The sequence below is a fragment of the Cyanistes caeruleus genome, chromosome 33 (assembly GCF_971803275.1).
Source record: "Cyanistes caeruleus chromosome 33, bCyaCae1.hap1.1, whole genome shotgun sequence".
NCBI lineage: Eukaryota > Metazoa > Chordata > Aves > Passeriformes > Paridae > Cyanistes > Cyanistes caeruleus.
The window spans coordinates 472,420-500,305 of record NC_141734.1 but is presented as its reverse complement, the minus strand read 5'-3'; the positions used below and the strand labels follow the sequence as shown (position 1 = coordinate 500,305).

Here is a 27,886-nt window from a genome sequence, read left to right as displayed (position 1 = left end):
TTTTTGGGGATTTTTTTGGGGGATTTTTTGTGATTTTTTCGTGATTTTTTGAGATTTTTTGGGAATTTTTTGGGAATTTTTGGGATTTTTTTGGGGGGGAATTTTTGGGAATTTTTTTTGAGGAAAAACCCTGGGAATTTCGGGCCCAAACCCCGGAATTTTGGGTCTTCCCGGACCTTTCCCCCCTCCCCCGGCGCGGAAATGACGTCACACGGATGCAAACGAGATGCAAACGAGATGCAAACGAGATGCAAACGAGATGCAAATGAGATGCAAACGAGGCCACGACGTTTTATTGGCGAATTCAGCGGCGACGGCGGAAACCTGGGGGGGGGAAACTGGGAGTGACTGGTTTGGACTGGTTTGGACTGGTTTGGACTGGTTTGGACTGGTTTGGACTGGTTTATACTGGTTTGAACTGGTTTTTACTGGTTTAAACCGGATTAAACCGGATTAAACTGGTTTATACTGGTTTGGACTGGTTTATACTGGTTTAAACTGGTTTATACTGGTTTGAACTGGTCTGAACTGGTTTATACTGGTTTATACTGGTTTATACTGGTTTGGACTGGTTTGGACTGGTTTGGACTGGTTTGGACTGGTTTGTACTGGTTTGGACTGGTTTGGACTGGTTTGAACTGGTTTGGACTGGTTTGAACTGGTTTATACTGGTTTGGACTGGTTTGGACTGGTTTGAACTGGTTTAAACTGGTTTTTACTGGTCCAAACTGGTTTAAACTGGTTCAAACTGGTCTAAACTGGTTTTTACTGGTTTGGACTGGTTTAAACTGGTTCAAACTGGTTTATACTGGTTTATACTGGTTTAAACTGGTTTATACTGGTTTAGACTGGTTTATACTGGTTTAAACTGGTTTTTACTGGTCCAAACTGGTTTTTTCTGGTTTTTCCCCTCTCACCTTTTCTCCCTTTTCTTTTCCCCATTTTGGGTTTTTTTCTCTTTTTCCGCGGCGGCTCCGACGATTCCTGAGGGGGGGAAATTCACAAAATTCCCCAAATTCGCCCCAAAATTCCCCAATTTCAGCCCAAAATTCCCCAATTTCAGCCCAAAATTCCCCAAAATTCCCCAATTTCACCTCAAAATTCCCAAATTTCAGCCCCAAATCCCCCAAAATTCTCAAATTTCAACCCAAAATTCCCCAAAATTCTTATTTCTCACCCCAAAATTCCCCAATTTCACCCCAAAATTCCCAAATTTCACTTCAAAATCCCCCAAAATTCCCAGATTTAACCCCAAAATTCCTCAATTTCAGCCCAAAATTCCCCAAAATTCCCAAATTTCACCCCCAAATTCCCCAATTTCACCCCAAAATTCACAAATTTTACCTCAAAATTCCCAAAAATTCCCACATTTAACCCCAAAATTCATCAATTTCAGCCCAAAATTCCCCAAAATCCCCCAATTTCACCTCAAAATTCCCGTTTTTATCTCAAAAATTCCCAAATTTTACCCAAAAAATCCCAAATTTCAACCCCAAAATTCCCAAATTTCAGACCAAAATTCCCCAAAATTCCCAAATTTAACCCCAAAATTCCCACATTTCAACCCAAAATCCCCAAATTTCGCCCCAAAATCCCCCAAAATTCCCACATTTAACCCCAAAATTCCCCAATTTCAACCCCAAAATTCCCCAATTTCACCTCAAAATTCCCCAAAGTTCCCAAATTTCACTCCAAAATTCCCACATTTAACCCCAAAATTCATCAATTTCACCCCAAAATTCCCACATTTCACCCCAAAATCCCCAATTTTTAACCCAAAAATCCCCAATTTCACCCAAAATCCCCCAAAACTCACAAATTTCACCCCAAAATTCCCAAAATCCCCAAATTTTTGTCCCAAAATTCCCCAATTTCACCCCAAAATTCCCCAATTTCACCCCAAATTCCCCAAAATTCCCAAATTTTAACCCAAAATCCCCCAAAATTCCCATTTTTCCACCCAAAATTCCCCAAAATTCCCCTTCCCTTCATTTTTCCCATTTTCCCCTCGATTTTCCTCATTTTTTTCCTTCAATTTTTTCCCATTTTTTCCCCCCACTTTTCCCAATTTTTTTTTTAATTTTCCCCCCAAAATTCCCTCCAATTTTTTTTCTGATTTTTTTCTTCATTTTTTCCCCATTTTTTCCCATTTTCCCCCATTTTTTCCCAATTTTTTCTGATTTTTTCCCAATTTTTCCCTTTTTTTCCCATTTTTTCCCCATTTTTTCCCAACTTTTTCCATTTTTTCCATCATTTTTTCCCATTTTTTCCCAATTTTTCCCCATTTTTTCCCAATTTTTCCCAATTTTTCCCCATTTTTTCCTAATTTTTCCAATTTTTAACCCTTTTTTTCCCAATTTCCCCCATTTTTTCCCCATTTTTTCCCATTTTTCCCAATTTTTCCCCAATTTTTCCCATTTTTCCCCCATTTTTCCCCATTTCCCGCCATTTCCCCCCCCAAGCCCCGCCCCCCTCTCACCTGATTGGCCGCTCCCAAAAGGGCGGGAAAAGCCCCGAAGTTGGTGACGTCATCCAGGCCAGGCCCCGCCCCCCGGCGCCGCCGGCAGGGGGCGCTGAGGCGCTGCAGCATCGACTCCTCCCAGCGCCGCCTGCGCCCGAAAAAACCCCAAAATCGCCCGGATTTCACCCAAAATCCGACTCCAAACCCCCAAATTCTGATCCGGGAGGGTCGAATTGACCCAAAATGACCCAAATTCGGTAAAAATTGACCCAAAATTGACCAAATTCAGCCCAAAATTGACCCAAAAATTGCTCAGGTTTTGTTAAAAATGGCAGAAATTGACCCAAAATCGCCCGAATTTCACCCAAAATCCACCTCGAAACCCCCAAATTCTGATCCGGGAGGGTCGAATTGACCCGAAATGACCCAAATTCCGTAAAAATTGACCCAAAATTGACCAAATTTGGATCAAAATTGACCCAAAAATCCCCAAAAAATTCGCAAAAAATCCCAAAAAAATTTCAAAAAAAATCCAAAAAAATTCCCAAAAATTCCTCAAAAATTCCCAAAAAAATCCCAAAAAATTGTAAAAAATTCCCAAAAATTCCCAAAAGTTCCCAAAAAAAATCCCCCAAAAATTCCCCAAAAAAATTCCCAAAAAAACCCCAAAAAATTTCAAAAAAAATCTCCCAAAAATCCCAAAATTTCCCCCAAAATTCCCAGAAAATTCCCAAAAAATCCCAAAAAAATTCCCAAAAAAACCCTCAAAAATCCCAAAAAATTTCAAAAAAAACCCCCCAAAAAATCCCAAAAATTCCCAAAAAATTCCCAAAAATTCCCAAAAAATTCCCCAAAAAATCCCCAGAAAAATTTAAAAAAAAATCCCCAAAAAATCCCAAAATTTCCCCAAAAAGTCCCAAAAAAATCCCAAAAAAATCTCAAAAAAAATCCCCAAAAATTCCCCCAAAATTCCCCAAAAAATTTAAAAAAAAAATCCCAAAAATTCCCCAAAAAATCCCAAAACATTCCCAAAAATTCCCCAAAAAAATTCCCCAAAATCCCCAAAAAATTCCCCCAAATTCCCCAAAAATTCCCAAAAAAATCCCAAAAAAATTTCAAAAAAAACCCCAAAAAAATCCCAAAATTTCCCCAAAAAATTTCAAAAAAAAATCCCAAAAATTCCCTATAAATTCCCAAAAAATCCCCCAAAAATTCCCAAAAAACCCAAAAAAATTTCAAAAAAAATCCCCCAAAAAATCCCAAAAATTCCCAAAAAATTCCCCAAAAAATCCCCAAAAATCGTAAAAAATTCCCAAAAGTTCCCCAAAAAATCCCAAAAAATTCCCAAAAAACTCCCAAAAAATTTCAAAAAAAATCCCCCAAAAATTCCCAAAAATTTCCCCAAAATTCCCCCAAAAATTCCAAAAAAAATCCCAAAAAATTCCCAAAAAATTTCAAAAAATTCCCAAAAAAATCCCAAAAATTCCCCAAAAATTCCCAAATTTCCCCCAAATTTCCCCCGCATTTTTCCCGCATTTTTCCCGCATTTTCCCGCATTTTCCCCGGAGTTTTCCGGAATTTTCCGCACCTCTGGATCTCCTGGCGCTGCGGGGGCTGCAGCCCCGCCCCCTCCTCCAGGGGCCCCTCCCCCAACTCCTGGCGCAGCTCCCGGAGCGCGGCCGAGCTCAAAGCCCGGAGCCGGAGCCGGGAGCGGGATCGGGATTCGGGATCCGGAGCCGGATCTGGAACGGAAAGGGTTAAAAATTGGGGTGAAAAACGGGGATTTTGGGAAAAAATGGGGATTTTTGGGGAGTTTTGGGATAAAATTTGGGAGTTTTGGGGTTAAAATGTGGAATTTTGGGGTAAAATTGGGATTTTTGGGGAAAAAATTTGGTATTTTTAGAAAAAAATTGGGAAAAAATGTGAATTTTTGGGGATAAAATGTGAATTTTTGGGGAGTTTTGGGTGAAAATTTGGATTTTGGGATAAATTTGGGAGTTTTGGGTGGAAAATGTGGAGTTTTGGGTGAAAATCTGGGGTTTTTTGGGATAAAATTTGGGATTTTTGGGATTAAAATTGGGATTTTTGGGATTTTTGGGTGGAAAATGTGGAATTTTGGGTGAAAATTTGGGATTTTTGGGGATAAATTTGGGATTTTTGGGGTTAAAATTGGGCATTTTGGGATTGCCGAGCTCAAAGCCCGGAGCCGGAGCCGGGATCGGGATCGGGATTCGGGATCCGGAGCCGGATCTGGAACGGGAAAGGGTTAAAAATTGGGGTGAAAAACGGGGATTTGGGGAAAAAATGGGGATTTTTGGGGGTAAAATGTGGAATTTTGGGAAAAAATTGGGATTTTTTCGGGATAAATTGGGGATTTTTGGGGTAAAAATGTGAATTTTTGGGAAAAAATTGGAATTTTTTGTAATAAAATGTGAATTTTTTGGGAAAAAATGTGAATTTTTGGGGAGTTTTGGGTGAAAAATTGGGATTTTTGGGGATTAAAATTGGGAATTTTGGGATAAAATTGGGATTTTTTTGGGTAAAATTTGGGATTTTTGGGGTTAAAATGTGAATTTTTTGGGGAGTTTTGGGTGGAAAATTGGAATTTTTGGGATTAAAATTGGGAATTTTGGGGATAAAATTTGGGATTTTGGGATAAATTTGGGATTTTTTGGGAAAAAATTGGGATCTTTTGGGATAAAATGTGAATTTTTGGGGATAAAATGTGAATTTTTAGGGAGTTTTGGGTGAAAATTTGGGATTTTGGGTCAAATTCTGACGATTTTGGGTGATTTTGGGTCAATTTTGGGTAATTTTGGGTCAATTTTTACAGATCTTGGGCTGATTTTGGGTCAATTTCTGGAGATTTTGGCCAATTTTGGGTGGATTTTGGGTGATTTTGGTTCATTTTGGGTATTTTTGGGTGTTTTTGGGTGATTTTGGGTCGATTTCTGGAGATTTTGGGTCGAATTTTGCTGATTTTGGTTCATTTTGGGTCAAATTTTGCAGCTTTTGGGTGATTTTAAGTCGATTTTGAGTAATTTTGGTTCGAATTTGGCAGATTTTGGTTCATTTTGGGTGGATTTGGGTCGATTTTGGGTAATTTTGGGTGGAATTTTTCAGATTTTGGGTTGAATTCTGCCAATTTTGGTTCATTTTGGCTGTTTTTGGGTGGAATTTTTCAGATTTTGTGTCAAATTTGGCCGATTTTGGTTCATTTTGGTTGTTTTTGGGTGGATTTTGGCCCATTTTGGGTATTTTTGGGTGTTTTTGGGTGATTTTGGGTCGATTTCTGGAGATTTTGGGTCGAATTTGGCCGATTTTGGTTCATTTTGGGTGGATTTGGGTGGATTTTGGGTAATTTTGAGCCGATTTTGGGCGGTTTTGGGTGGAATTTTTCAGATTTTGGGTGGAATTTTTCAGATTTTGGGTTGAATTCTGCCAATTTTGGTTCATTTTGGCTGTTTTTGGGTGGATTTTGGTTCATTTTCGGTGTTTTTGGGTGTTTTGGGGTAATTTTGGGTTGAATTCTGCCGATTTTGGTTCATTTTGGGTGGGTTTTGTTTCATTTTGGTTAGTTTTGGGTGGATTTTGGTTCATTTTGGGTAATTTTCGGTGGAATTTTTCAGATTTTGGGTGGAATTTTGCCGATTTCGGTTCATTTTGGGCGTTTTTGGGTGGATTTTGGTTCATTTTGGCTGTTTTTGGGTAATTTTGGGTGGAATTTTTCAGATTTTGGGTTGAATTCTGCCGATTTCGGTTCATTTTGGGTGTTTTTGGGTTGATTGTGGTTCATTTTGGGCGTTTTTGGCTGTTTTTCGGGGGTCTCACCGCAGCTGACGGGCACCAGCCGGGGCGGGACGTAGCGCCGCCCTCCCCCCAACCCCGGGGCTTTGGCTCCGCCCCCTTGGCCTCGCTCCTCCTCTTCCTCCTCCTCCTCTTCCTCCTGCGGGACACGCCCACTCAGGCCACGCCCACCGAGCAAACCACGCCCACAAATCCCACAAACCACGCCCATTTTACCCACAAGCCACGCCCATTTCTGCTTTAAACTCCACCCCCTTGCTGCTTAAGCCACGCCCACTTCACCGCTCAAGTTCCTTTTCCCTTTAAACCCCGCCCACTTAACCCCTTAAACCCCGCCCACTCATATCTTAAGCCACGCCCATTTAACCCCTTAAACCCCACCCATTTCTTTTTAAGCCACGCCCATTTAACGCCTTAAACCCCGCCCACTTTGCCCTTAGGCCACGCCCACTTATACATTTCAACACAGCCCATTTAAGCCCTTAAGCCCCACCCACTTTTCCTTAAGCCCCGCCCATTTGACCCCTTAACCCCGCCCATTTTCCCTTAAAGCCACGCCCATTTAACACCTTAAACCCCACCCATTTCCCCTTTAAGCCACGCCCATTTGACCCCTTAAACCCCACCCACTCCCAGCTGAAGCCCCGCCCATTTAACCCCTTAAACCCCGCCCATTTCCCCCTTAAGCCACGCCCATTTGACCCCCATTTAACCCCTTAAACCCTGCCTGGTTTAGGCCACGCCCACATAACCCATTTGGCCCCGCCCACCCCGCTCTAAGCCCCGCCCTCACCTGCGCCGCCATGTTGGAAGGGGCGGGGCGGAAGCTCAGGGGATCCTCGGCGCCTGCGGGGATTGATTGACAGCTGTCAATCAAACTGAAAACGGGTGTGGGGGGGGGGGAGGGGGGAAAGGGGGCGTGGTCATGGGGAAAAGGGGGCGGGGCCAGCACTGACCACGCCCCCCCGAGGCCGCCGCCCTGAGGAGTTTCTCCAGGTGATACTTGAGGCGCTGCTCCAGGGGGCGGAGCTTCTCCAGCACCTGCGGAAAAGGGGGCGGGGCTTGTGGGATCAACCCCGAAAACGCCGGAATCCGCCCCAAAAAGAAAAATTCACAAAATTCCACCCAAAAATCCCAACAAATTCCCCAAAAAATCTCAAAAAAAACCCCAAAAATTCCAGAAAAAATTCCCAAAAAGTCCCCAAAAATCCCCAAAAAAACTCCCCAAAAAATTCCCAAAAAATTCCCAAAAAATGAAAAATAAAATCCAAAAGAATCCCAAAAAAATCCCAAAAATCCCCAAAAAATCCCCAAAAATTCCTGAAAAAATCCCAAAAAATTCCTGAAAAAAATCCCAAAAAATTTCCCAAAAATTGCCCCAAAAAGTCCCAAAAAATTCTCGAAAAAATCCCCAAATTTCCCCAAAAATTCCCAAAAAAAAATCACAAATAAATCCCCCAAAAAATCCCCCTAAAAATCCAAAAAAAATCCCAAAAAATTCCCCAAAAATCCCTGAAAAAAATCCCAAAAATTCCCCTAAAAATCCCAAAAAAATCCCCAAAAAATCCCCAAAAATCTCAAAAAAATCTCCAAAAATCCCCCCAAAATCCCCAAAAATCCCCAAAAATTCCCAAAAAAATCCCCCAAAAATCTCAAAAAAATCCCCAAAAATCCCCCAAAAAATCCAAAAAAAATCCCAAAATATTCCCCAAAAATCCCCGAAAAAAATCCCAAAAATTCCCCTAAAAATCCCCAAAAAAATCCCCAAAAATCCCCCAAAAATTCCCGAAAAAAATCACAAATAAATTCCCCAAAAATCACAAATAAATTCCCCAAAAATTCCCAAAAAATCCCCCCAAAAAATCCCCAAAAATCCCCCAAAGTCCCCATAAAAATTCCTAAAAATCCCCTTAAAATTCCTCAAAAAAAAATCCCCGAAATTCCCCAAAAAATCCCCAAAAAATCTCAAAAAAATCCCCAAAAATCCCCCAAAAATTCCCTAAAAATCCCCCAAAAAAATCCCAAAAATTCCCCTAAAAATCCCAAAAATCCCCAAAAAATTCCCAAAAAATACCCCAAAAATCCCCCAAAAATCCCCAAAATTCCCAAAAATCCCCAAAGTTTCCCTAAAAATTCCTAAAAATCCCCTTAAAATTCCTCAAAAAGAAATCCCCGAAATTCCCCAAAAAATCCACAAAAAATCAAAAAAAAAATCCCAAAAAATTCCCCGAAAAAAATCCCAAAAATTCTCCTAAAAATTCCCCCAAAAAATCCCCAAAAAAATCCCAAAAATTCCCAAAAAATTCCCCAAAAATCCCCCCAAAAAATCCCAAATAAATTCCCAAAAAATCCCCAAAATTCCCAAAAAAATCCCCCAAAAAATCCAAAAAAAATCCCCAAAATTCCCCAAAAATCCCCGAAAAAAATCCCAAAAATTCCCCTAAAAATCCCCCAAAAAATCCCCAAAAAATCCCAAAAAATCCCCAAAAATTCCCCTAAAAATCCCCCAAAAATTCCCCTAAAAATCCCCAAAAATCCCCCCAAAAAATCCCAAATTCCCAAAAAATCCCCAAAATTCCCAAATAAATTCCCAAAAAATCCCCAAAATTCCCAAAAAAATCCCCCAAAAAATCCAAAAAAAATCCCAAAAAATTCCCCAAAAATCCCCAAAAAAATCCCAAAAATTCCCCTAAAAATCCCCGAAAAAAATCCCAAAAATTCCCCTAAAAATCCCGAAAAAAATCCCAAAAATTCCCCTAAAAATCCCAAAAAATCCCCAAAAAATCCCCAAAAATCCCCACTTCCCCCCCCCCACCCCGGGATTTTCCCGAACCCCCCGTTTTTGCCCCCAAATCCTCACCACTCGCGTCTCCAGCAGCCGCTCCCGGGCTCCCCCCGCGGCCCCCAGGGACCCCCCCCGGGCCTTGGCGCAGACGAGCAGGGCCAGGTCCTGCAGGTAGCTCAGGAGGGACCCCGAGCGCAGCTCCAGCAGGGACAGGCCCTGCAAGGGGGAAAGGGAACCCCAAAACTGCCCAGTTTCACCCCAAAAATATCCAGGGAGTAGCACAGAGTTACCCCGGAAAAATCACCACAAATAGCCGGAAATCGCCCCCAAAAAATGCCCGAAATTGCCCCAAAAAAATACCCAAAATACCCAGGAATTGCCCCAAAAAAATCCTCAAAATTTGACTCCAAAATCCCCAGAAATCGCCCCAAAAATCGCCCCCGAAATATCCCCAAAAACCCAAAAAATTCTCCCAAATCCTCCTCGGGATCCCCCAAATCCCCTCAGGGATCCCAAAATTCCCTCAGGATTTCAAAATTCCCTCAGGATTTCAAAATCCCCTCAAAAATCCCAAAATTCCCTCAAAATTCCCTCAGGGATCCCCCAAATCCCTTTAAAATTCCCTTAAATCCCCTCAAGATTCCAAAATTCCCCTCAGGATCCCCCAAAATTCCCTCAGAGATCCCAAGTTTCCCTCCGGATCTCCCAAATTTCCCCTAAAAATTCCCTTAAATCCCCTCAAAATCCCCTCGGGATCCCTCAAATCTCCTCAGGGATCTCCAAAACCCCTTAAAGAACCCAAAATTCCCCTCAGGAATCCCAAAATTCCCCCCAAAATCCCACGAATTCCCCTCAGAGATCCCAAATTTCCCTCAGGGACCCCGAAATTCCCTCAGGATCACCCAAATCCCCTCAGGGATCCCAAATTTCCCTCAGGAATCCCCAAATTTCCCTCAGGATCCCCCAAATTCCCCCTTAAAATTCCCTTAAATTCCCTCAAAATCCCCAAAATTCCCCTCAGGGACCCCAAAATTCCCTCAGGATTTCAAAATTCCGCCCAAAATTCCCTCAGGAATCCCAAAATTCCCTCAAATTTCCCTCAGGAATCCCAAAATCCCGTCAAAATTCCCTTAAATCCCCTCAAAATCCCCAAAAATATCCTCGGGATCCCCAAAATTCCCCTCAGGGACCCCAAATTCCCTCAGAGATCCCAAAATTCCCCCCAAAATTCCCCAATTTCCCCTCAGGATTTTCCCAAATTCCCGCCCCTCCGGTACCTCCTTGGTGTCGAGCCGTCCTCCCCTCACTCTCCGCAGCATTTCCCGCCCGTGCGCCGCCACTTCCGCCGCCTGCGGAGACCCCGGAGCGTCATTTTGGGGCAATTTCGTCCAATTTTGGGGTTTTTTTGTTGAGATTTTGGGGTCTCACCTGAGCCCGCAGCGCCTCCAGCAACGCGACCGCCTCGCCCGCCGCCATGATGGAAATGAGCGTGAGGGGAGGACTCGGCAGCCAATGGGAGCGAGGCGCGCGAAGCCTCGACCAATCAGAGCGCGAGAAGCGCGTACATATGCCCGCCCATAGGGCGGGGGAAATGATTGACGGGCTCAAGAGCCAATCAACGCGCGGAATCGCAGAACGCTGACCAATGGGATGAGAAAGGCGGGAAACCGCGCGTCCCGCCCTATGATCAGCCAATGGCAACGCGCTACGCGATGATTGACAGGCCCATCAGCCAATGAGAAGCCAGAATTTACCCCGAAGGGGCTCTAACGCTTTAAAACCGCGAAAATTCCATTTTTTCCACCAAAATTTCATTTTTTCCACCCAAAAAATTCCCTTTTCACCCCCCAAACCCAGTCAGGACCCTCTAAATTATCTCCAGGATTACAAAAGTTCAATTTTTTCACTTAATATCCTTCAAATTCCGATTTTTTCCTCCCGGTTTCTATTTTTTTTTCCAATTTTTAACTCGGAATTTTCCCGATTTTGACCCAAATTCCCGCATTTTCCTCCCGATTTCCACCCAAAATCTTTCCCCTCCGAACTTTCCCGTCTTTAATCCGATTTTCCGCGGTTTTTTTAACCCAAAATTCCCATTTTTTAACCCCAAATTCCCCAATTTTACCTCAAAAAATGCCCAATAAAACCCATTAAAAACCCACAAAATTAAATCTCTAATTCCACAAAAAATTCTGATTTTTCCCCCAAAATTTCCGCTTTTTTCCCCAATTTTCCCGCCAAAAAAATCCCCGCCAAAACCCCATTTTCTCCCCTAAAAAAATCCTAAATTTTTTCCTCAAAATCCCCAATTTTTCCCTCGAAAAAAATCCCATTTTCCACCTAAAAAATCTTGATTTTTTTCCTCAAAAACTCTTAAATTTTCGCCAATTTTTCCCACCAAAAAATCCCCCAAAAAATCCCATTTTCCCTTTAAAAAAATTCTCATTTTTTACCCCAAAATCCCCATTTTTTTCACCCAAAAAATCCCATTTTTTCTCCTAAAAAAATCCTCATTTTTATCCCAAAATTCTCAATTTTTTCCTAAGTTTTCCGACCAAAAAAAATCCCATTTTCCCCCTAAAAAAATCTTATTTTTTCTCCCCAAAAATCCCCAATTTTTCTCCAAAAAAATCCCCCCAAAATCCCATTTTTTCTCCTAAAAAATCCCCATTTTTTCCCCCAAAATCCCCAGTTTTTCCACCCCAAAAAATCCCATTTTTTCCCCCCAAAATCCCCAATTTTCTCCCCAATTTTCCCACCAAAAATCTCGCAAAAAAATCCCATTTTTACCCCTTAAAAAATTTTCATTTTTTCCCCAAAATTCTCAATTTTTCCCCCCAAAAAATATAAAAAAAATTCCCAAAAAAATCCCATTTTCCCCCCAAAAAAACCCTCATTTTTCCCCCAAAATCCTCAATTTTTTCCCCAAAATCCCCAATTTTTCCACCCAAAAAATACAAAAAAAATCCCAAAAAAATCCCATTTTCCCCCCCAAAATCCCCAATTTTTCCACCAAAAAATCCCCAAAAAATCCCATTTTTCCCCCCAAAAATCCCCATTTTTCCCCCCCAAAATCCCCAATTTTTCCACCCAAAAAATCCCATTTTTTCCCCTAAAAAAATCCTCTTTTTTTCCCCCAAAATCCCCAATTTTTCCCCCCCAAAAAAACCCCCCCAAATCCCCATTTTTCCCCCCAAAAATCCACAATTCTTCCACCAAAAAATTCCCCAAAAAATCCCATTTTCCCCCCAAAAACCCCCTCATTTTTTCCGAAAATCCCCAATTTTTCCACCCCAAAAAAATCCCATTTTTACCCTAAAAAATGTTCATAATTTTCCCCCAAAAAAATCCACTTTTTTCCACCCAAAAGCCCCAATTTTTCCCCCAAAAATTCCCAATTTTTCCACCCAAAATCCCCAATTTTTCCACCCAAAAAAACTCCAAAAAAAATCCCATTTTCCCCCCAAAAAATCCTCATTTTTCCCCCCCAAAATCCCCAATTTTTCCACCCAAAAAATCTCAAAAAAAATTCCCAAAAAAATCCCATTTTCCCCCTAAAAATCCCCAATTTTTCCACCAAAAAATCCCCCAAAAAATCCCATTTTCCCCCCAAAAAATGTTCATTTTTTTCCCCCAAAAAAATCCACTTTTTTCCACCCAAAAACCCCAATTTTTCCCCCAAAATTCCCAATTTTTCCCCCCAAAAATCCCCAATTTCCCCCCCAAAAATTCCCAATTTTTCCCCCAAAAATCCCCAATTTTTCCACCAAAAAATCCCCAAAAAAATCCCATTTTCTCCCCAAAAAATGTTCATTTTTCCCCCCCAAAATCCCCAATTTTTCCACCCAAAAAAAATCCCATTTTTACCCTAAAAAATGTTCATAATTTTCCCCCCAAAAAATCCACTTTTTTCCACCCAAAAGCCCCAATTTTTCCACCCAAAAAAATCTCCAAAAAACCCAATTTTCCCCCCCAAATTCCCAATTTTCCCCCCCAAAAAATGTTCATTTTTTTCCCCAAAAATCCCCAATTTTTACACCAAAAAAAACTCCAAAAAAATCCCATTTTCCCCCAAAAAATCCTCATTTTTTTACCCCCAAAAATCCTCAATTTTTCCCCCAAAAAAATCCCATTTTTCCACCCAAAAAATCCTCATTTTTTTCCCCCCAAAATCCCCATTTTTCCCCCCCAAAAAAACCCGCACGAATTTTTTCTTTTTTCCTCTTTTTTTCCCCCATTTTTTATTCCCCATTTTTTCCCCTCCCCCCCCTTCGGCTTCCGGAAGCTTCCGCCCCTCCCCCTCCCCGCCCTTTAGCGCCGCCCCCTGCTGGGCGGGCTCCGACTCCGGCTCCGCCTCTTCCGGGAACCCCCCCCACCCCCCCTCTGCGAAGCCCCGCCCCCGCCGGAAGCGCGCGAGTGGGCGGGGCCGGAAGCGGAGGAAGCCCCGCCCCCTCCGGCCACGCCCCCTCCGGCGGCCCCGCCCATCTGGCGTTGCCGGAGCTCCTCCTCTTCCTGTTCCTTCCGGCGCCGCTCCCGTTCCCGCGCCCGCGCCGCTCGCTCCGCCTGCTTCTGCAGCAGCTGGTTATGCAAATTTATGCAAATTAGGAGCGAATCGGATCCCAAACTAACAAAATCTTAGGTTAAAAGGTTTTTTTGGGGAAAAAAACGGAGATTTTGAGGTTAAAATTCACGTTTTTGGAAAGAATTCTCGTTTTTGGCAGGAGGTTCAGTAGATGGTTATGCAAATTTATGCAAATTAGAAAGCGTTTTTAATTTAAATTAACAAAATCTTACGTTAAGGAATTTTTTGAGGGGAAAAAACCGGAGATTTTGAGATTAAAATTCACGTTTTTGGAAAAAATTCTCGTTTTTGGCAAAAGATTCAGTAGATGGTTATGCAAATTTATGCAAATTAGATACAATATTGCAAGCAAATTAACAAGAAGAGAAGTTAAGAATTTTTTGGGGAAAAAAATGGAGATTTTGGGGTTAAAGTTCACATTTTTGGAAAGAATTCTCGTTTTTGGCAGGAGATTCAGTAGATGGTTATGCAAATTTATGCAAATTAGATGCAATATTGTATGCAAATTACCAAAAAGAGAGATTAAGAATTTTTTGGGGAAAAAAATGGAGATTTTGGGGTTAAAATTCACATTTTTGGAAAGAATTCTCGTTTTTGGCAGGAGATTCAGCAGCTGGTTATGCAAATTTATGCAAATTAGGAACAAATCGGATCCCAAATTAACAAAATCTTAGGTTAAGGGGTTTTTTTGGGGAGAAAAATGGAGATTTTGGGGTTAAAGTTCATGTTTTTGGAAAGAATTCTCGTTTTTGGCAGGAGATTCAGTAGATGGTTATGCAAATTTATGCAAATTAGAAATCAATTGGGTCTTAACAAAATTTAGGGTTAAGGGATTTTTTTTGGGAAAAAAACGGAGATTTTGGGGATAAAATTCACGTTTTTGCAAAGAATTCTCGTTTTTGGCAGGAAATTCAGTAGATGGTTATGCAAATTTATGCAAATTAGAAAGCGTTTCCAATTTAAATTAACAAAACCATAAGGGGTTTTTTTGGGGGAAAAAATCGGGTTTTTAGTCAATAAATTCACGTTTTTTTAGTAATTTCTAATGAAAATCAAAGAGATTTTGGAGAAAAATGTACCTGGTTATGCAAATTTATGCAAATTAGATACAATATTGCAAGCAAATTAACAAGAAGAGAAGTTAAGAATTTTTTGGGGAAAAAAATGGAGATTTTGGGGTTAAAGTTCACATTTTTGGAAAGAATTCCCGTTTTTGGCAGGAGATTCAGTAGACGGTTATGCAAATTTATGCAAATTAGAAACAAATCAGATCCCAAACATCCCCAAAATCCTCCCAAAAATCCGAATTTCCACCCAAAAAACCCCAAATTTTCACCTTTTAACCCCGAATTTTTTCCCTTCTCTCCGTTCCCCTCCCCCCCCCACGCCGCATGCAAATGTATGCAAATGAGCACCTGGGAGTCGGTCAGCGGCAGCCAATAGATGCAGGGCGCCGCTTTGGTCTTCCGGAACAAATCGTCCAATAGTTTGGCCGGGGGCTCTTCCGGGGGCTTCTCTGAGGGGGCGGGGCCAAAACGAGGTGAGGGACACGCCCCCTGTGACGTCACAGGCCACGCCCACCCCGCGCCGATACCCCGTTCGGACACGCCCCTTCCTCGTTGATTGAATTTGGCCACGCCCACTTTTGTTAAAGTCCCATATATGGTCGTTAAGCCACGCCCATTTCCTCTTTAGGACACGCCCACCCACTTAAGCTCCTCCCACTCTACTTCATGTCCATATCTGGTCATTAAGCCACGCCCATTTCTTATTTAGGCCACGCCCACCCGCTTAAGCTCCTCCCCCTTTTACTTCATGTCTGTAATGGTCAATAAGCCACGCCCATTTCTTATTTAGGCCACGCCCACCCACTCAAGCTCCTCCCACTCATACTTCATGCCCATATATGGTCATTAAACCACGCCCATTTCTTATTTAGGCCACGCCCACCCAGTCAAGCTCCTCCAACTCTCACTTCATACCCATATAAGGTCATTGAATACCTTTAGGCCACGCCCACCGCGTTTAAGCCCCTCCCACCAACTGTCAATGCCCATAAAAGGGCACTGAGTTTGCCCCGCCCTCTTTGGGCCACGCCCACGACCTTGAAGCTCCTCCCTCCACCGTTCTAGGCCCATACATGGTCCTTAAGCCCCTCCCACCCATTCAAGCCCCTCCCACTTTTGACAAACGCCCATATATGGTCACAAAGCTCCTCCCACTCCCACATAGGCCACGCCCACCCACTTCAAACCCCTCCCACTACCAATTAATGCCCATATATGGTCACCGAAGCCCCTCCCACTCCACTTTAGGCCCCTCCCACTTCTCTCAATGCCCAAATATGGCCATTAAGCCCCTCCCACCCCTATTTAAGCCCCTCCCACTCCTCCAATGCCCATATATGGCCATTAAGCCCCTCCCACCCTTATTTAAGCCACTCCCACTGCCCTTAAAGCCCCTCCCATTTCATTCTAAACCCCACCCACTCCTCCCAATGCCCTTATATGGCCACCAAGCCCCTCCCACTACACTTTAGGCCCCTCCCACTTCTCCCAATGTCCAAATATGGCAATTAAACCCCTCCCACCCCTATTTAAGCCACTCCCACTCCCCCATAAAGCCCCGCCCACTACCCGTAATGCCCATATATGGCCATTAAGCCCCTCCCAGACACTTCTAAGCCCCTCCCACTGCCCTTAAAGCCCCTCCTACTCCCTTCTAAACCCCTCCCACTTTTCCCAATGCCCAAATATGGCCATTAAGCCCCTCCCACCCTCATTTAAGCCACTCCCACTCCCCCATAAAGCCCATATATGGTTATTAAGCCCCTCCCAGACACTTCTAAGCCCCTCCCACTGCCCTTAAAGCTCCTCCTACTCCCTTCTAAACCCCTCCCACTTTTCCCAATGCCCATATATGGTCATTAAGCCCCTCCCACTCCACTTTAGGCCCCTCCCACTTCTCCCAATGCCCAAATACGGCCATTAAACCCCTCCCACCCCTATTTAAGCCACTCCCACTCCCTTATAAAGCCCCTCCCACTCCTCCAATGCCCATATACGGTCACCAAGCCCCTCCCACCACCAAGCCCCGCCCCCTTTTTTTTACCATATAAGGCCTCACCTTTCCTCTCGGGCCGCGCCTCCCGCTGGCCCCGCCCCTTCTCCTTGTCCCCGCCCCCTTGCAGCCGCCCCCGGCTGCCGCGGGCGTCGCGGGGGGCGTGTCCCGGGGTGGCCCCGCCCCCCGCCGGAAGTGGGCGTGTCCCGGAAGGGGCGGGGCTCTTGCCCCGGTCCCACTCGCGCTGCTCGCGGGCGCGCTCCCGGCGGGAACGCTCGCGCTCGCGCTCCGCCCACTGCCAGGGCTCCGCCCCCCGGGGGGCGTGGCCGGGCGGGGACACGCCCCCCGAGGAGGAGGAGCCGGGGGGAGGGGCGGGGGGGAAAGGGGGGGAGGGGCGGGGCGTTAAAGGGGAGGGGGAGGAGCCGGGGGGCGGGGCCAGGAGGCCGCGGTGGAAATCCAGCTGGGGGCGGGGCCAGGAAAAGGGGGCGGGGCCAAGGGAAAGGGGCCAAAAGGGGAGGAGCCAAAGGGGAAAGGGGGAGGGGCCAAGGGGAAAGGGGGAGGGACCAAGAGAAAGGGGAAAGGGGGAGGGGCCAAGAGAAAGGGGGAGGAGCCAAAAGTAGGAAAAGGAAAAAGGGGGAGGAGCCAAAAGGGGAGGGGCCAAGAGAAAGAGGGAGGAGTTAAAAGGGGGAGGAGCCAAGGGAAAGGAGGAGGGGCCAAAAGAAAAGGGGAGGAGCCAAGGGGAGGGGCCAAGGGCAAGGGGGAGGAGTCAAAAGGACGGGGGGTAAAAGGGGGAGGGGGAAAAGAAAAAAGGGGAGGGGTTTACGTTGGGAATTTGGCGGGAAAAATTCCGGGAGTTTCCCGGGAAAAATTCCCAGAAATTCCCGCCAAAAAATTCCCCAAAATTCCCGGAAATTCCCCCCCCAAATTTTCCCAAAATCGCCCAAAATTCCCCCAAAAAAATCCCCAAAAATTCCCCAAAAAATCCAAAAAAATTCCCCAAAAAATCCCCAAAAATTCCCAAAATTCCCAAATTCCCGGAAAATTCCCAAATCCCAAGAAAACTCCCCCAAAATCCCCCCTGAAAAATCCCAAAAATTCTTCAAAAATCCACAAAAAAAACCCTTAAAAAATAAAAAAAAATCCAAAAAAAATCCCAAAAAAATCCCAAAAAAATCTGAAAAAATTCCAAAAAATTCCCAAAAAAATCCCCAAAAATTCCCCAAAAATTCCCAAAAATCCTCAAAATAAATCCCCCCAAAAATCCCAAAAAATTCGTGAAAAAACCCAAAAAAAATCAAAAAAAATCCCCCAAAAATCCCTAAAAAATCCCAGAGAATTCCCAAAAAATCCCCAAAAAAATCCCTAAAAAATCCCAAAAAAATCCCAAAAAGTCCCCAAAAAATCCCAAAAAATCCCAAAAAATCCCCAAAAAATCCCAAAAATTTACAAAAAAATCCTAAAAGAAATCCTAAAAAGTGCCAAAAAAAATCCCAAAAAATCAAAAAAAAATCCCAAAAAAATCCCAAAAAAATTCCTTTAAAAATCCCCAAAAAATCCCAAAAAATTCATAAAAAATTCGAAAAAAATCCTAAAAAAAATCCTAAAAAATTCCCAAAAATTTCCAAAAAATCCCCAAAAAATTCCCAAAAAAATCCCCAAAAAATCCCAAAAAATCCCAAAAAATCCCCAAAAAATCCCAAAAAATTCCCAAAAAAATCCCAAAAAATCCCCAGAAAATCCCCAAAAAAATCCCAAAAAAATCCCAAAAAAATCCCTAAAAAATCCCAAAAAAATTCCAAAAAAATCCCCAAAAAATCCCCAAAAAATCCCAAAAAATTTCAAAAAAATCCCCAAAAAATCCCCAAAAAATCCAAAAAAAACAAAAAAAAAATCCCAAAAAAATCCCAAAAAAATCCCAAAAAATCCCGAAAATCCCCAAAAAATCCCCAAAAAATCCCAAAAAAATCCCCAAAAAATCCCAAAAAAATCCCAAAAAATCCCCAAAAAATCCCAAAAAATTCGTAAAAAATTTGAAAAAAATCCCCAAAAAAATCCTAAAAAATGCAAAAAAAATCCCAAAAAAATCCCCAGAAAATCCCCAAAAAATCCCTAAAAAATTCCCAAAAAATCCCAAAATAATCCCAGAAAAATCCCCCAAAAATCCGAAAAAAATCCCAAAAAATCCCAAAAAATCCCTAAAAAATTCCCCAAAAATTCCCAAAAAATCCCCAAAAAAATCCCAAAAAATCCCAAAAAAACCCCAAAAAATCCCAAAAAATCCCGAAAAATCCCCGAAAATTCCCAAAATTCCCAGAGAATTCCCAAGCTTCCGGAAGTTTCCGTCTCACCTCCTCCTGCTGGGCGAAGTCGGCCGCGAGCACCTTGGGGTTGGACTGGGGCCACTTGACGCCGTGCAGGGCCTCGCGCGTGGCCACCGCCTCCTCCACCGAGCAGTACTGGGGGGAAAATCCCGGAATTCCGGAAGGTTCCGGAAGGTTCCGGCCCTTCCCGGAATCCCCCGGGGCTCCCCCGAGGGCGGGAGGGGAAAAAACCCCGCGAAAATCCCCAGAAATTTGGGGTTTTTGGGGAGATTTTGGGGGCGAAAAGTGAATTTTTGGGGTTTTTTTGGGGTTTTTTTGGGGTGTTTTTGGAAGAATTTTGGGGAATTTTGGGGATTTTGGGGATTTTTGGGAATTCTGGGAAAATTTAAGAATTTTTGGGTAAAGATTTTGGGGTTTTTTGGAGAAATTTGGGGATTTTAGGGGTAAAAATCGAATTTTTGGGGGTTTTTTTGGGGTTTTTTGGGGGAATTTTGGGGGAATTTTGGGGATTTTGGGGAATTTTGGGGATTTGGGGGAAATTTGGGAAATTTTGGAGAATTTAAAGGATTTTTGGGAGAAAATTTTGGGCGATTTTGGCGAAATTTGGGGTTTTTTTGGGGTAAAAAGTGAATTTTTTGGGGTTTTTTGTGGGTTTTTTTGGGAAATTTTGGGGGAATTTTGGGAATTTTACGGAAATTTTGGGGAATTTTGGGAAAATTTAAGAATTTTTGGGAGAAAATTTTGGGGTTTTTTGGAGAAATTTGGGGATTTTAGGGGTAAAAAGTGAATTTTTGGGATTTTTTTGAGGTGTTTTTGGGGTTTTTTTGGGGGAATTTTGGGGAATTTTGGGGAATTTTGGGGATTTTTGGGAATTTTGGGGAAATTTTGGGAATTTTGGAAAATTTAAAGGATTTTTGGGAGAAAATTTTGGGCGATTTTGGCGAAATTTGGGGTTTTTTTGGGGTAAAAAGCGAATTTTTGGGGTTTTTTTTGGGGTTTTTTGGGGGGAATTTTGGGGAATTTTGGGGATTTTGGGAATTTTGGGAAAATTTAAGGATTTTTGGGAAAAGATTTTGGGGGATTTTGGTGAAATTTGATAGTTTTAGGGGTAAAAAGTGAATTTTTGGGGTTTTTTTTGGGTGTATTTTGGGGCATTTTGGGAATTCTCAGGGAAATTTTGGGGAGAATTCAGTGAATATTCCCCTAAAAATCCACATTTTTTGTTTCCTTAAAAAATCCCTTTTTAACCTTAAATATTCCCATTTTTCCCTTAAAAATTCACATTTTCCTCCCTAAAAAATTCGGGTTTTTTCTCTCAAAAATTCACATTTTTTCACTCTCAAAAAAAACCAAATTTTATCGCTAAAAATTCACATTTTTTGTTTAAAAAATTCCCATTTTTTCTCTTAAAAATCCCCATTTTTTCCCTTAAAAATTCACATTTTTCTCCATAAAAAATTCACATTTTTTCACTCTCAAAAAAACCAAATCTTATCTCTAAAAATTTACATTTTTTCTCCTAAAAATTATTTTTTTTTCCTTAAAAATTCACATTTTTCTCCATAAAAAATTCGGGTTTTTTTTCTCTCAAAAATTCACATTTTTTCACTCTCAAAAAAATCAAATTTTATCCCTAAAAATTCACAGTTTTTCTCTTAAAAATTCCCATTTTTTCCCTTAAAAATTCTTATTTTTTCCCTTAAAAATTCACATTTTTTCCCTTAAAAATTCCCATTTTTTCTCTCAAAAATTCACATTTTTTCCCTTAAAAATTCCCATTTTTTCCCTTAAAAATTCGCATTTTTCCTATAAATTAATTTTCCCCTTAAAAATTCTCATTTTTTCTCTTAAAAATTCACATTTATCTCTAAAAATTCACATTTTTCCCTTAAAAATTCACATTTTTTCCCTTAAAAATTCGAATTTTTTCTCTTAAAAATTCGCATTTTCCCCTCAAAAATTCCCATTTTTCCCTACAAAAATCCCGATTTTTACCCAAAAAATGCCGTTTTTTCCCCGAATTCCCCGTTTCCGCCCCCGTTTTTTTGGCTGAGCCCCGTTTTTTTCCCGAATTCGGGGTTTTTCGCCCCGTTTCCTCACCGTGACGAAGCAGTGGGATTTGATGCGGTCGATCCAGAATCCGTCGTCCTTGAGGCGCCCGGTGCGGCCCAGGAGCTCCTTGAGCTGCCCCAGGGTGAAGGGACGCACCTGGAAACGGGGAAAAAAAGGGGGAAAATGGGAAAAAGGGGGAAAAACGGGGAAAAAATGGGGAAAAAATGGGGAAAAACGAAGAAAAATGACCAAAATTGACCCAAAAATGACCCAAAAATGACACAAAATGACTCAAAATTTAAACAAAATTGTCCAAAAATTGAACCAAAAATGACCAAAAATGACTCAAAATGACACAAAATTGACCAAAAATGACCCAAAATTGATCTAAAATTGACCCAAAATTGATCCAAAAATGACCCAAAATTTGGCCCAAAACTGACCCAAAATGACTCAAAAATGATGCAAAAAATGACTCAAAAATGACCCAAAATTGACAGAAAAATAATCTAAAAATGACCCAAAAATGACCCTAAAATGACTCAAAATTGACCCAAAAATGACCCAAAAATGACTCAAAATGACCCAAAATGACCCAAAAATGACCCAAAACTGACCCAAAATTTAAACAAAATTGTCCAAAAATTGACCCAAAAATGAACCAAAATTGACCCAAAAATGACCCAAAATTGATCTAAAATGACCCAAAAATGATCCAGAACATGACCCAAAATTGACCTAAAATTGACCCAAAATTGATCAAAAATGACTCAAAATGACCCAAAAATGACCAAAAATGACTCAATATGATCCAAAATTGACCCAAAAATGACCCAAAATTGACAGAAAAATAATCTAAAAATGACCCAAAAATGACCCAAAAATGATCCAAAATTGACCCAAATCTGACCCAAAGAGAACTAAAAATCAGCCAAAAATGAACCAAAATGACCCAAAAATGACTCAAAAATGATCCAAGAAATGAGCCAAAATTGACCCAAAATTGACCCAAAATGACACAAAATTGACCCAAAAATGACCCAAAATTTGATCCAAAAAATGACCGAAAATGACGCAAAATGACCAAAAAATGACCGAGAATTGACCCAAAATTGACCTAAAATTGACCCAAAACGACACAAAATTTTGCCCAAAACTGACCCAAAATTGATCTAAAACGACGCAAAAATGGTCCAAAAAATTCCCAAAAATTCCCCCAAATCCACCAAAATTTCCCAAAAAAATCCCCCAAAAAATCCCCCAAAATTCCCAAAAAAATCCCCAAAAGTCCCTAAAATTTCCCAAAAAAATACCACAAAAATCCCCAAAAATCCAAAAAAGATCTCTTAAAATTTACCTAAAAATTCCCCAAAAAGTCCCCAAAAATCCAAAAAAAATCCCAAAAAAATCCCAAAAAATTCCCCCAAAATCCTCTTAATATTTACCTAAAAATTCCCAAAAATTTCCAAAAAAAAAACCCCAAAAAATTCCCTAAAAATTCCCCAAAAAATTCCCAAAAATCCCCAAAAAAATCCCCAAAAAATCCCCAAAAAATCCCCAAAAAATCCCCCAAAAATCCCAAAAAATCCCCAAAAATTCCCAAAAAATCCCTGAAAAATCCCAAAAAATCCCTGAAAAATCCCCCAAAAAATCCCCCAAAATTTCCCAAAAATTCCCTAAAAATTCCCCAAAAAATCCCCAAAAAATCCCTGAAAAATCCCCAAAAAATCCCAAAAATTCCCAAAAAAATCCCCCAAAAAATCCCCCAAAAAATCCCCAAAAAATTCCCAAAATTCCCCAAAAAAATCCGAAAAAAATCCCCAAAAATTCCCAAAAAAATCCCCCAAAAATTCCCAAAAAATCCCCAAAAATTCCAAAAAAAATCCCCAAAAAAATCCCAAAAAAATTCCCCAAAAATCCCCCAAAATTCCCAAAAAAATCCCCCCAAAAATCCCCAAAAAATCCCCAAAAAATCCCCAAAAAATCCCCAAAAATTCCCAAAAATTCCCCAAAAATCCCCCAACCCCCCCCGCCCCTCCCCCAGCTCTCACCAGGTTGCAGAGGTGCACGATGGGGGAGGGGCGGTGCCGGGGGGGGGAGGGGCGGGGCGCCGCCCTCACCGGTTCGTCCACGGGCAGCAGCAGCAGCGCCCCCGGCCGCCAGGGGGGGCCCTGAGACCGCCGGGCAGGGGGCGGGGCCTCGCCTAATAAGGGGCGTGGCCAACGGAATGACGTCATCAATTAAAATTTAAAAAAAACCCCGATTTTTTAATTAATTTTTATGATTTTTTACGATTTTTTAAGGGTTTTTTAAGGCGTTTTTAGCCCCTCCCCCAACCTTTAAGCCCCTCCCCCTCATTCCCCACACCCCTTTAAGCCCCTCCCCTTTTTATCCCAGTCCTTTAAGCCCCTCCCCCTCTCTGTCCCACCCTTTTAAGCCCCTCCCCCCAATTTTAAAGCCCATCTTTAAGCCCCGCCCCCATTTCCCCCCACCCCTTTAAGCCCCGCCCCCTCATTCCCCACACCCCTTTAAGCCCCTCCCCTTTTTATCCCAGTCCTTTAAGCCCCTCCCCCAAATTTTAAGCCCCTCCCCATCCCTTTAAGCCCCGCCCCCTCATTCCCCACACCCCTTTAAGCCCCTCCCCTTTTTATCCCAGTCCTTTTAGCCCCTCCCCCTCTCTGTCCCACCCTTTTAAGCCCCTCCCCCAATTTTTAAAGCCCCTCCCCATCTTTAAGCCCCTCCCCATTCTTTCCCCACCCCTTTAAGCCCCGCCCCCTCATTCCCCACACCCCTTTAAGCCCCTCCCCTTTTTATCCCAGTCCTTTTAGCCCCTCCCCCAAATTTTAAGCCCCGCCCCCATTTCCCCCACCCCTTTAAGCCCCGCCCCCTCATTCCCCACACCCCTTCAAGCCCCTCCCCTTTTTATCCCAGTCCTTTAAGCCCCTCCCCCACCCTTTGAAGCCCCACCCCCAATTTTTAAGCCCCTCCCCCTCTTTGTCCCACCCTTTTAAGCCCCTCCCTTAATTTTCAAAGCCCCTCCCCCACCCTTTAAGCCCCTCCCCTTCCCTCTAAGCCCCTCCCCCTCACTCACCCCCTCGCCCCTCCCCCTCTCCCGAGGAGGGCGTGGCCGCCGCCGAAGGCGGGGGAGGGGCCGCCCCTCCCCCCGCCGATGACGTCACCGGGGCGGGGAGGGAGGGGCGGGGCTTGTGCTGGTCCGGGCCCCGCCCCCCGGCCCCGCCCCCTTCGTCGCTCTCCTCCCCCTCCTCTTCCTCCTCCTCCTCCTGCCCCTCCCCCCGGCCGTTCTCGCCGGGAACCACCTGGGGGCGGGGCCAGAGGGGGCGGGGCTTAGAGCCAGAGGGGGCGGGGCTTAGAGCCAGAGGGGGCGGGGCCAGAGGCAGAGGGAGGGGCTCGGAGAGAGGGGGCGGGGCTTAGAGAAAGGAGAGGGACAAGGAGTGGGGGGTGGGGCTTAAAGGGGGAGGGGCTTGGAAAAAGGGGCGGGGCTAAAGGGGTGGCTTTAAAAGGGGAGGAGCTTAGAGGGGGAGGAGCCAATTATCTATTTAAGGGTGGGGCGGGGCTTAAAAAGGGGGGCGGGGCTTAATGAAGTGGGCAAAGCTTGAGAGTTGTGGGCGGGGCTCGATAAGGGGGCGTGGTTTATGGGGTTGTGGGTGGGGCTTGAGGAAGGGGCGTGGTTTAAGGATTGTGGGCGGGGTTTCAGGAGTGTGGGCAGGGTTTAAAGGGTAGTGGGCGGGGTTTAAAGGGCTGTGGGCGGGGTTTAAGGGGTTGTGGGCGGGGTTTGAAGGCTGTGGGCGGGGTTTCAGGATTGTGGGCGGGGTTTCAGGAGTGTGGGCGGGGTTTAAAGGGCTGTGGGCGGGGTTTCAGGATTGTGGGCGGGGTTTAAAGGGTTGTGGGCAGGGTTTACCGGGTTGTGGGCGGGGTCTGGGGTTTGTGGGCGTGGCCTGACCTGAGTGACCGTCCTGCAGATCTTCAGCCCCGCCCCCCCGTGGTGGTGGGGGGAGGGGAGCAGCAGCGGGGGGTGGGGCAGGGGGGCGGGGCCGGAAGGGGAAGCGGAGGAGGAGGCCACGCCCCCCGACTCCCCCACTTCCGGTTCCGGCCCCTCCCCCCCGCTTCCGGCCACGCCCACCGAGGGTTCCGGGGGAGGATCCGGAGGCTCCGCCCCCGCCCCGCCCCGGATGTCCGGGATCAGCCCCTGGGGGGAGGGGAGAAGAATTGAGGGAAAATCCGGGAATTTTGGGAAAATTCCGGAATTTTGCGGGAAAATCCGGGAATTTTGGGAAAATTCGGGAAAAAATTTGGGAATTTTGGTTGAAATGTGGGGATTTTGGAGAAAAAATTTGGGGATTTTGGGGAAAATTCGGGGATTTTGGGAAAATTTGGGAAAAAAATTGGAATTTTGGGGAAAAATTTGGGAATTTTGGGAAAAACCTGAAAATTTCGGGGGAAAATCCAGAAATTTTGGGAAAATCCGGGAAAAAATTCGGGAATTTTGTTCAAAATTTGGGGAAAAATTCGGGGATTTTGGGGAAAACTTGGAAAAAAAAAAACTTTGTAAAAAAATTCCGGAGAAAAAAAAACCCGAGAAAACCGAAGGAAAAAATCAAATTTTTCCCGTAAAAAATCAGTTTTTTGACCCGAAAACGCCGGATTTTCACCCGAAAAAAGTTCTAAAAAAAATGGGGAATTTCTTCCCGAGGTTTTCCCGGAATTTTGGGAATTTTTGGGAATTTTTTTGGAATTTTTTGGGAATTTTTGGGGGCTCACCTTGAGGGAATCGGTGCTGATGTTGATCGAGGGTTTCTTGGGGGTCGTGGCCCCCCAGCGACGCTTCCGGGGCCCCCCCGAGCCGGCCCCGCCCCCCTCGGGCTCCAGGCTGCCCCTGGCCGCTGATTTGCATAAATTTGCATAAATTAGCATCGTTAATTTACCCTTAGTTCATTCGTTATCCTGATTTTATTAGCATTAATTATTAGTGATTTATTATTTATTAATAAAAGCTAAGCCCAACCCCCCCCGGGCTTCAGGCCACCCCTGGCCGCTGATTTGCATAAATTTGCATAAATTAGAATCGTTAATTTGCTCTTTATTCGTCAATTATTATCGTTTTATTAGCACTAATTATTAGCTCTTCATTAGTTAATAATTATGGCTAAGCCCTGTACCCCTCGGGCTCCAGGCTGCCCCTAGCCGCTGATTTGCATAAATTTGCATAAATTAGAACCCTTAATTTACCCTTTATTCGTCTATTATCCTAATGTTATTAGCATTAATTATTAGTGACTTATTATTTATTAATTAAAATTAAGCCCAGCCCCCCCCCGGGCTCCAGGCTGCCCCTGGCCGCTGATTTGCATAAATTTGCATAAATTAGAATCGTTAATTTGCCCTCTATTCATCAATTATTATCATTTTATTAGCACTAATTATTAACCCTTTATTAATTAATAATTACGGCTAAGCCCAGCCCTCCTTGAGCTCCAGGCTGCTTCTGGCCGCTGATTTGCATAAATTTGCATAAATTAGAACCGTTAATTAACCCTTTATTCGTCCATTATCCTAATATTATTAGCATTAATTATTAGTGACTTATTATTCATTAATTAAAATTAAGCCCAGCCCCCCTTGAGCTCCAGGCTGCTTCTGGCCGCTGATTTGCATAAATTTGCATAAATTACCATTTTTAATTTTCCTATTAATTACAATTAATAAGGGTTTAGCCCCGCCCCCTCGAATTTGCATATCCAAACCCCGCCCACTCCCGAAGCACATTAAAATGGAAGCCACGCCTCTAATTAGCATATGTAAAACCCCTCCCGATCAAGCCCTGAGGCTAATTTGCATCTAATTTGCATCTGCGACCCTGTCCCGCTCCCGATAACCCGGTTCCAGCCCCGCCCCTTCATTTGCATACCACAATCCCTCCCAATTTCAATAACCCACACAGATTCAGGCCCAACCCCCTCATTTGCATACACAACCCCTCAATTTCAACCCCGCCCCCTCATTTGCATACCCAAACCCCTCCCATTTTATAGAACCCACCTCAATTAAATCCCTGTCCCTCATTTGCATACCAAAACCCCTCCCACTCCCAATAATTCACCCCAAATCCAGCCCCACCCCCTCATTTGCATGTCAGAATCCCCCCCACATCCTAATTTCCATACTGCAATCCCACCCACTTCCAATAACCCACCTTAACTCAAACCCCACCCCCTCATTTGCATACCGAGACCCCTCCCCCTCCCAATAACCCACCTCAAATCCAGCCCCACCCCCTCATTTGCATACCGGGACTCCTCCCCTTTCCTATAACCAACCCCCATTCAAGCCGAACCCTCTCATTTGCATACCCAAACCCCTCCCACTCCCAATAACCCACCTGAAGTTAGGCCCCACCCTCTCATTTGCATACCCAAAGTCCTCCTAACACCTAATTTGCATACCAGATCCCTCCCACACCCGATAACTCACCCCAAATCAATTCCCGCCCCCTCATTTGCATACCCAAACCTCTCTTACCTGCTAATTTGCATACCGGATTCCCTCCCACTCCCAATCTCCTGCTGTAACTAAAGCCCCGCCCCTCATTTGCATACCAAAACCCCTCCCAGTGCCTTAAACCCCTCCCAACTGAAGTCCTGCCCCCTCATTTGCATATCCAAACCCCTCCCATATCCTAATTTGCATATCAGAATACCTTTTACTTGCTATAACTCACCTTAATTTCAGCTCCACCTTCTCATTTGCATACCCAAACCACTCCCTCTCCCAATAACCCATTCCAACTCAATCCCCACCCC

General features: G+C 43.7%; 2 protein-coding genes across 6 annotated transcripts in view; both read right to left on the bottom strand.

Moving 5' to 3' along the window:
• Nucleotides 1-266: 266 nt before the first annotated feature.
• NGDN (neuroguidin) lies at nucleotides 267-11,231 on the bottom strand. 5 transcript variants are annotated; one of them, XR_015281358.1, is made up of 10 exons: nucleotides 10,482-11,231; nucleotides 10,331-10,402; nucleotides 9,129-9,296; nucleotides 7,225-7,309; nucleotides 7,062-7,114; nucleotides 6,293-6,407; nucleotides 4,050-4,711; nucleotides 2,480-2,609; nucleotides 918-984; nucleotides 267-324 (listed from the first exon to the last, which is right to left on the bottom strand). XR_015281358.1 is itself a non-coding variant. In XM_086870828.1 (10 exons), exons 1-10 carry the CDS (start codon nucleotides 10,527-10,529, stop codon nucleotides 305-307), a joined length of 912 nt encoding a protein of 303 aa, XP_086726954.1. In that variant the 5' UTR covers nucleotides 10,530-10,722; the 3' UTR covers nucleotides 267-304. The 5 variants fall into 5 exon arrangements, 2 of the variants coding, with proteins under 2 accessions (XP_086726954.1, XP_086726955.1); XR_015281359.1 differs by having other exon boundaries at nucleotides 9,129-9,269; nucleotides 10,482-11,227; XM_086870828.1 differs by having other exon boundaries at nucleotides 4,050-4,203; nucleotides 10,482-10,722.
• Nucleotides 11,232-13,301: 2,070 nt separating this feature from the next.
• The window catches only part of ACIN1 (apoptotic chromatin condensation inducer 1), a 35,556-nt gene continuing 20,971 nt past the window's right edge, over nucleotides 13,302-27,886 (bottom strand). The window contains exons 9-17 of the mRNA XM_086870664.1: nucleotides 25,848-25,969; nucleotides 25,030-25,275; nucleotides 24,160-24,385; nucleotides 23,120-23,271; nucleotides 21,117-21,224; nucleotides 19,044-19,151; nucleotides 16,762-17,155; nucleotides 15,051-15,151; nucleotides 13,302-13,631 (exon numbers count right to left, since the gene is read on the bottom strand). Of these exons, the coding sequence (XP_086726790.1) occupies nucleotides 13,365-13,631; nucleotides 15,051-15,151; nucleotides 16,762-17,155; nucleotides 19,044-19,151; nucleotides 21,117-21,224; nucleotides 23,120-23,271; nucleotides 24,160-24,385; nucleotides 25,030-25,275; nucleotides 25,848-25,969 (1,724 nt within the window). The 3' untranslated portion in view covers nucleotides 13,302-13,364. The remainder of the gene's footprint in view (nucleotides 13,632-15,050; nucleotides 15,152-16,761; nucleotides 17,156-19,043; nucleotides 19,152-21,116; nucleotides 21,225-23,119; nucleotides 23,272-24,159; nucleotides 24,386-25,029; nucleotides 25,276-25,847; nucleotides 25,970-27,886) is intronic.